This window comes from Amblyomma mixtum, chromosome 2 (assembly GCF_055824585.1).
Source record: "Amblyomma mixtum isolate Tamu chromosome 2, ASM5582458v1, whole genome shotgun sequence".
In the NCBI taxonomy this organism is placed as follows: Eukaryota; Metazoa; Arthropoda; class Arachnida; order Ixodida; family Ixodidae; genus Amblyomma; species Amblyomma mixtum.
In genome coordinates this window covers 261,065,305-261,074,254 of record NC_143013.1, presented here as the reverse complement: position 1 = coordinate 261,074,254, position 8,950 = coordinate 261,065,305, and the positions used below count along the sequence as shown (strand labels likewise).

Below are 8,950 nucleotides of genomic sequence, written 5' to 3'. Positions count from 1 at the left end.
ATGTTTTGCTTGACATGCATCGCAACGCCCCCACCACGAGTTTCACTTCTGTTTAAAAAATAATGACTGTACCCGTCTATAGATAGCATGTCACTGTCTAGACGATACCACGTTTCTGTGAACATTATCACATCGAACTGGATGCGGCACTCATCAAGAAAGTTTGAAACATGTTCCTGTTTAGATATAAGAGATCGCGAATTTATATGGACTGCAAAAACTGTGTTCTGTGTACAACACTTTAAAGGAATGTTGCAAGGCAAACTGTTTTCCAGGTATAGCATAGTGTTCTGAGGACGGCAGTATTGGTCTGCGTGACCAGCACCAGCGGCTTAGACAATCTTGTCCAAGTCGCCCATGCAGGTGATGCGCACAGTTGTGGAAGTCTCATTTTGCCTGGCGAAAATTTTCCCATTCTTTGTCCAGGCAAACTTCCATTTTTTATCCTTTTTCCTCGCCACAGTCAGGCTCATTAGCTTTTTCAGAGTGGGGCACAAGTGTTCGTTAATATACACGGCAGAACCTTCAGTCTGACCAAGATCAGTGTAACCAAGATCAGCAGTTGTGGCTTTGACTTCTTTTGCTTTACTCAGGAAAGCATCACGCTTCGATCGGTTGCGAAACTGCACTATCACATTTGGGCATGTCAACTTCTTAGCCGGAACCCGGTGGCAGGCTTCAATATCTTGAGCTGTTATGGGCACTTCGATTACTTCTCCAATCTTTTGGAGGATGTCGGGGAGGTTTTCGTTGTCAGCTTCGGGAAGCCCTTTAATTTCCAGGTTTCTGTTTCGAGAGTATTGCTCCAAATCGGTCAGCCGAAGCTCAAAAGCAAGGAGCATGTTCCGTAAGCTGTCGCGATCAGCAGATAGCGCAGCGTTTTCTTCTTTTAACGTTTTGTTTTCCTTCTTTAATGCTGAGAGTTCGGCAGACATGTCATCATAATTCTTGCTGCAGAAATCTACGCTCTGCGACAGCTCACGGGTTTCTTTACGTAAATCCCTTTCTATTGCACTGCGCATTGCTGCAATTTCGGCGCGAAATTCTTTCCGCAGCTGATCACGCAATTTTTCTATCTCACTCGGCATGCTCAAAACACTCAAAATACAGTTGGCAGCGACAGCGGAAAAAGGTCACTTGTAGTAGAGAGGGTAAGTTACAGAATGCACTCAAACCTGTAATGCAGTTGCAGAAAGTTTAGCCGAAAGAGCTCCTGCTGCCGCTGTCTCTGCCAACTGAAAGGGCTGCTCTCCAGTGTCGGCTCTTTTATCCCTGATGTCCCCTGGTGGCCGTGTTGCTTCCTGGCACGCTGGGGCGTGGCAGCCTTGTCAGTCCGTCGATGTCAGTCCGTCACAGTTGTCGATGATAACAGTGACACGATGATGGTGTTGCACCGGTAGATCAGGAATTGATACCTGTAATGCAGTTGCAGAAAGTTTAGCCGAAAGAGCTCCTGCTGCCGCTGTCTCTGCCAACTGAAAGGGCTGCTCTCCAGTGTCGGCTCTTTTATCCCTGATGTCCCCTGGTGGCCGTGTTGCTTCCTGGCACGCTGGGGCGTGGCAGCCTTGTCAGTCCGTCGATGTCAGTCCGTCACAGTTGTCGATGATAACAGTGACACGATGATGGTGTTGCACCGGTAGATCAGGAATTGATACCTGTAATGCAGTTGCAGAAAGTTTAGCCGAAAGAGCTCCTGCTGCCGCTGTCTCTGCCAACTGAAAGGGCTGCTCTCCAGTGTCGGCTCTTTTATCCCTGATGTCCCCTGGTGGCCGTGTTGCTTCCTGGCACGCTGGGGCGTGGCAGCCTTGTCAGTCCGTCGATGTCAGTCCGTCACAGTTGTCGATGATAACAGTGACACGATGATGGTGTTGCACCGGTAGATCAGGAATTGATACCTGTAATGCAGTTGCAGAAAGTTTAGCCGAAAGAGCTCCTGCTGCCGCTGTCTCTGCCAACTGAGAGAGATACACTGCCAAAGAGAGAGATACATTCTTTTTCGAAAGTATGAAGCCACTCATGAATACGTCAGATGAAATCTCAACGTTAATTTCACACGAACACCTGCGTGCACCTTGTCGAGAAGAAAATGGTTGTTTTTTTTCTCAGACCAGGCTCCGCGTTTCATTAAAAAAAAATTGGCGGGGGCTTAGCTTTGGTTAAGCCTGGTAGGTTGCGAAAGCGCGCAGCGCCTCCAACGGAAGGAACGCAGTGCGCCGCGTCTACAGGCCACGCGTGGCTACAGGCTTTTTCAGGAAAGGAAATGGCGCAGTAATACTCTGTCATCTCGGTGGACACCCTAACCGCACCGTAAAGGAAGGGAGGAACGCCACCACCCGTTCGGCGCGATACCTTGTTGCGACTGAAAGAAAGAGAACTTGTAGAACGCCGCCGGGCTCGCCATTCTGCGGCATAGGCGCGTTGCTTAGCCAACCGCTCTTGCCTTTCTCTTTCTTCATCTGTCTCGTCGGCACGGCGCCGGCATTTGCGCGCAGCACGTCGCTCCAGCGACGCCTTGTACAACTCCTCAGACATGACTAAGCGGAGCGCGCCTGCGGCGCCCCGTGTATCCTCTCCTAGCGAGCGCCTTCACGCGGCGGGCCGAGGAGGCCGTCACGTGGTAGCCGCCGCGCCGAGCGAAGGAACGACTACGGCAGAAGAGACGAATTGGGGCCCCTGCTGTCCTCTGGTCGTGACGTCACGCTGTCGCGTGGTCGTGCCACGTGACAGCGAAGGAACGACCTCCGCCGACGGCAGAAATATTGCTTTCGCAATAAAAAACTGTTTGGATGGCCGTCCTGGCTTACTTTAGAGAGGCTTTTGCACTCAATTTGCGGCTTTCTGCTAATTTTGTGCCGTTCCAGTAAAGCCCCCGATAAACACTGTGGCTCATTCGATAACTGTGTATTCATGACATCATAATGATATTCATCATCATCATCATCCTCACTAGGCCCACTGAAGGAAAAAGGCCTCTCCCATGTCTCTCCAATTAAACCTGTCCTTTGCAAACCGCAGCTACCGTATCCTCACAAGCTCCTTAATCTCTTACGTCACTACGTGGCAAACATGGCCTGCCACTTTGAAATTTAGAGAAACAGGTCCGTAATATGGATGTACTTAGTAATTACTGCTACAGTGCTGTTCCTGGCTTCTCTACTGCAACGAAGATGGTGCAAGTGTTCTTGCTCGCATTAAAATTTGTCATCGCGTGTAAGGAAGAGACTGGTTCATCGTATGCTGTGAACATCCTTTTTTATCGGTAATAAACTCGGTAAATAAATTTTGCAAACACCTCACCTTTAACCATGTCAGTCATTCTTGGGCAAAAGCTTTCAATATTAGGAAATTGTAAAGTAGTTTGATGGAAATATTGAAGGTAATGGTCCATTCTTTCGATGTGTAGCGAAACCTTCCCTTTAACGTTTTTCCAACGCTCGCATGAAGCAGTTAAGACTGCCATAGAAGACCAATGGGGATTACTATTCACGATATCAAAGACGCTAATATCTCAAAAATGCTAGCCTGAGTGCGGGACATCTGCGGATATATTGATTGCTATAGCGAAATCTTACAATATATGAAAAAAATTCGTTCGTTCAGAAATGCTTTTGTCCGGAATGGTTAGGCATGTGCCTCTTGAACATCGAGCCACATCGGGGACATCACTTGTGCCGAGTTTCTGGAGGCATGCAGACATAGGCCCGTCTATGAACTCCTGCAGCATATTTTTTTCTCCATCGGAGCAATGCTTCGTTCAGTTAAGATACCTTTAGGGTAGCTTTAGTCTCTATTTTGGAGGATCCTAAAGCTGAGAGGTCCATTCAGGTAACGGAGTGGACTCTAGAAGAAGCCAAACTTAGCAGGGGATGGCAGGTTGCCAGGTGGGCGGATTACTTTACGAAGTTGGCACGCATAGTGCGGTGGTGGCAGGTTCCAGCGAAGGTTAATTGGAGATCGATGGGAGATGTCTTTGTACCTGCAATCTATGTAGTTAGGGTGATGAGGATGATAATATGTAGTTTAAATATATGCGGAAAGTAATGTCACTGTGAGCCGACTTGGGGATTCGGGCATACTAGACAATCAGGTTTTGATACACTAGTCCAGCGAAGAGCTACGCGAATGGTATGTTCAAGGAGCTGTACTGGGTCTGACTACGCTTCCTTAGCTGCAGCACATGGATACGTTCAGTGAAATCGTGGTGTCGCCGTTCTTCCACATGTGGATACGTCCGCTGCCGCCGTTAGAATCCATCGGTAAGACCGCATCTTGTAGTCTATTGGGACTTCCATTTTCTTCTGGGTGAAATTGAAGTTAGACAGTTTGAAGTTGTCCTGCATCTGTTGACTACTTCGCTCTAATGACAAGAACTATTTTCACTGAAAATCCAGCATTTATAAGCCCGAAATGCCAATAATTATATACAAAACCCATCCTCTCACACTAACTGCTGTGGCACTGTTCTTTCTGTTGTTATTGCGTTTTCTGTTCTTGATATCGAGCTCTAACGCTAGACCACACCGCCACTCACGAAGTTCTTACCATCGTCACGTCACGAGATTGAACCGAGCTCACGGGAAAGTCGCAATTTTCTAACCAGTTTTGCGACCAACAGATGCGTCTCTTCACACCCAAGAAACGTTAATACAGCAGCCAGCAAATATTGCATGACGTTTTCGGCAGTGTATTCTAAATATATAATAATAGCGATTCCCCGAGTACGCAAAATAACTTGATGTACCCGGATACTTTCTTTCTTCAGACAAAGAAAACCTTTGTTTTCATACTTCCTATTTCCTTCTCTTGTACCAATCCCTGCCGCTACCGACACGCTAAAAATTCTCCCGTAACTCTGCAGTGGTTATTATTTGCAGTAAAACAAGCCTCCTAGCCTTTTTCCCAACAAACATACTATGAGTAAAGAAATCAGTATTAAGACGCCATACTTCTAGATACCAGTAAGGTTCAGTCTCGCATTGTCATTCCCATCCCGCAAACCACTTCCTCGTCTCCGCCGTTCCTCGTTGTCGTCGTCATGAAGATCCTCTAATCGGCTCCGCCGGGCAACTATCTCACGCTCTAATGGCGAAGCGCCGAACATCCATCGCACCGACTCAGCAGGAATCATCGCGGGCACATGGCAACGAAAAAGACAAAAAAGGGTCGGCACCAAATTACGACGAAAATCATTGACGGAAGAAAAGGAAGAGGTTGGGGAAAACACCGGTCAAGGGCACGGAGGAAGATTCCCCCCTCTACCTCCCCTACGAGGTAGGGAGAGGGAGAAGACGCCCGCGGCAACGCCCAGGTTCTCCGTGAATCGATGCGGTGACCTTGGGAGTGTTTACTGTGTAGACGTTTTCTCTTTCATAACCTCCCCGTTTCTTTTTCCTTTTTTCCCCCTTACTCTCACGTCTCCGGCGACCTACAGCGGGTTCCTATCGAAAGGGGCCACGTTTTATGCTGCCCTCGTCCCCTCTTTGCAGGGAATCATAAAATTGGTTACGCCGAACCACCAGCCTGGGATGCGGCCAGGGATTCTCGTTTTCCGCTTGCCGAGCCTGAGACTCCCGAGTAGACAGCTTCCCTCTTTTTCCCTCTTTTCCCGAGCTTCTCGCTCGTTTCTTGAGCGGCTAGAAGCGGCGGCTTAACGATGCGCGTGCTCGTTCCAGCATCTATACCTTCCGCTTCCGTGTCATGTCTTTGTTCTGGCTCCTGTTTTGGCCGCCATGGACGCGCATTTGTGCGTTGCTATATGTTTACAGCTGGTAGCGACCGCGAGAAGTTTCTCCTCTCTAGGACGCTACAAGGTATCACCGAAGCGTGACTGGAATACACATTGAACAAACTCTAACGCTTCAGAAACGCTTGCCAATGGAGAAGAGAGCTCGCTGCGACATTGACACAACGCGCACGTCTTGACTAAGACTTCTGGCAGACCATGCCCGACGGTGGACTGGCTGTATTCAATACGGACGACATTCGGACCCAATTTATGAAGGTCCGAATAAATTTTAGCTGTGATTGTTATCGGACACCACTATAGCAGTTTGTTTCCATCTCTGAATGATGATGAGCTTCAAGATGGTGATGATAACGGGGCCTTTCGTCAGTAATGCAGGGTTTCCATTACCTAGTTCCCATTGAATACTGTAGTCTGCGGGAACTCTTGCTGCAGCTGTCTGGTCAGAAGTTCCGTGCGTCGTAAAATAACTATTTTATGCTTTTGAACTCGGATTGCCACGAAACAGGAATAAACGCGTTGAACTTTGCCTGATTCGCACGGTGCTGTCTTCTTCTCAGACAGCAGTCCTTTATTGAACAGAAGCCTGTTGAAAACGGACATTTCCTTTACTGATAACCATATTTGAAGCGTTCATATAATAAAAATTTTCCGCATGCCATTATGCGGAGAAATATCATGACAAAAGAGTTTTGATTTAATCAAGTCCGCCTCTCATGAGTTGGCGTAGCATGCTTTTAAAGAGCCCGGTATTGTGTGATCGAGACTTGGTTTCAATCACTTGGAAAATCTAGATGGTCTACAGGGAGACTGAGGAAGCAGAGACGCGTTATGACATTACGTCCAACGTGGGATTCACCTTGTGTTCACCTGGGTTCATCTGCAGTTCGCCTAACCCATTGGCCTCTTTCATGCCTTTCGAATGCTAGCCAGTCCTGCAAATTTACTTCGCTTTGCGTCCGCTACTTTGTGTATAATCATTTAAACTAGAATAAATCGTCGTGACAAGTCCTGTCCTGGCATTGTAACAGTTCGTTAAAGAAATGCAGCTGGCAGCCAGCCCGCCTAGCTTGTCCCCCTCCAACCTCTCCCCTTCCAGTAGCGATGCACAGGGTTGACGTGGCGCATGCAGCATCGAAAGGGGACCTCTGTGCCCCCTTTTCAAGCTGCTCCTAAATCAAACCTTCGCTTCGCATTTCAGGAGTGTTCCGGAGTGACAAATTATGCGAGAGGCTCTCCACTACAGGCTGGAGGCGGGTTTCTCATCACGACTTGTTTACCGGTTGTTTACTTCGTCTTGCCTGCAGCTTCATTTCACCTAAAGGAAGGGAAGAGGAGAGGAAAGGGGGTGGAATTGAAATGCAGACAAGGAGGGAAGGGGGGGAGGAGTAGTTGGAGGCGGAGGTGCCTTCTTTGTTTGCTTCAGTAGCGGAAAATTGCGTTCGCTCAGCAGGCGGGCCTTCCAATCCAAACTGCCAAACGAAGAACCCCGACCTGCTTCGTCTGCCTAATGCCTAACGCAGTGCAGCGCGTTCGATACGAAACTCGGCAGCAACGTACCCTTTTTGAAGGAAAACCGGGCCTCGTGCGTCCCTGAATTCCTTTATTACTTATGTATTGTTTCCGGATAAGAAATCGACTTCGTGCGCCGCTGCGCCGATTTCTCGGGGAAACTGAGGACGCGAAGGGATGGACGGCTCTCTGATCACGTTCGGCTCTCTGCTGCAGTTCTGCTGCGGGCATCGTTCTCAAGGGGTAGGCACAGAACGCTCATGCGTCATCCGAGCAGATTGGCGGGGTGCTGTGGGAGCAGTAGAGATCTAATGGTCCCTGGAGACCTTTACGAACCAAGGTCATGACATCGCACTTGTATATGCCGATACGATTGAAACGAGCTCCTGTTTTGGTTGTGAACTGGCTGGTTCTTTTTGAGAGCTTTGTCTTCGTGTAAGCAAGGGAATGCAGGCATTCAAACTCTTTTGTAGTGTTCCGTTGATAATCCGGTTTGTGCTATCAGTAACGAATGAAACGCGAATAAAAAAACGGAGGTGGAAATGCAAAAAAAACACCTAAATATTAGCTCCTGGAGCAGAAATACAAGCGATACTGATTAACACTTCTGAAGAAGAGTCATCGCACCTACGAACTTAAGGTAACATCAGCTAGTACTGAGCTGCCTCTTGCTAAGAGCTTCTTATTTTGGTGCCTTGTTCGCGTTTCATTTCTTGGTGATAGTGCGTTTTGGTTGCTTTCCCTGAATAGCGGGCTGGAATAGCCTGTTGAGAAATTAAAAACTCGTTTTGAGGTAGCATCAAGACGCATATGTCTCAGAATAACGAGGCGATGCTGGTTTGAACTCTGGCCAAGCCAAGTTACATGCAAAACAAATTCTGCGAGCACACTACACAAAAAGACGAACAAAGCTACCCGGCTTCCGCCAGGTGTCGCTACGATCTTCGTGGCACTTACCTACATATTCTGGTTTACAGACAGACGTAATCAATAAACTTTAGCTGCTGAAGAGTTTGTTGCGTATCTGGAATGTTCCTTGGCAAAAATAAAACGAAGAATACCTCCCTTTGATGCCAATTTAATTTTATGAAGTTTTTTGTGTAATAAATGCACTACACCAGAACGGTGGCCTAGTGGCTTTAGCGCCCGTTTCGTGCGCGGAAGGTCCGGGGTTCGATTCATAGTGCCGCCGGGTGCGAACCGGTTTTCCAACAAGTAGAAGCTTTTCCCTGGTCTGGTTGTTGCCCTGTGGGGAGGAAATTCTCAGAAAATTTTGATACTTGACTCCTTCCGCACCCATCTCCTGCAAAGCAGAGCATATTGGTCAAGTTACTTTTTGGCGAACCGTCAATGGAGCCATTTAAATCAAATCACCATTACGTGCATCATTCGGGGGAGCAGGACGCAATATCAAATGTTAGGAGTTAAGTGCATAGGCAAACATTCAATACAACATAAGTATATAGACTCAGTACAAGCGAAAGTTCACTGCTGCCATTCTCGAGTCTCCCGCTCTTTGGACGCGTTAATAAAGAAAAGAAACAGTTGGACGGCACTGCACCTCTCACAAAGATGAGTGGAGGTGAAGCCGTCGTGTAAGAAAAATTCTTCTGCCAGCGGCTCTCTTGAGGAGGAGGCTTTGAAGACAACAATGACGCACTGTGATGTGTATGGAGGGATGACGAACAGGTATAG

General features: G+C 47.9%; 1 protein-coding gene across 1 annotated transcript; it reads right to left on the bottom strand.

Moving 5' to 3' along the window:
• Positions 1-332: 332 nt before the first annotated feature.
• Positions 333-842, bottom strand: LOC149363752 (uncharacterized). The gene has a single exon (XM_089568597.1). It carries the CDS (start codon positions 840-842, stop codon positions 333-335), a length of 510 nt encoding a protein of 169 aa, XP_089424723.1.
• Positions 843-8,950: the final 8,108 nt, after the last annotated feature.

Excerpts from the sequence above, each read along its gene's own strand:
- LOC149363752 (XM_089568597.1), bottom strand. The coding sequence starts at position 842 with ATGCTCCTTGCTTTTGAGCTTCGGCTGACCGATTTGGAGCAATACTCT.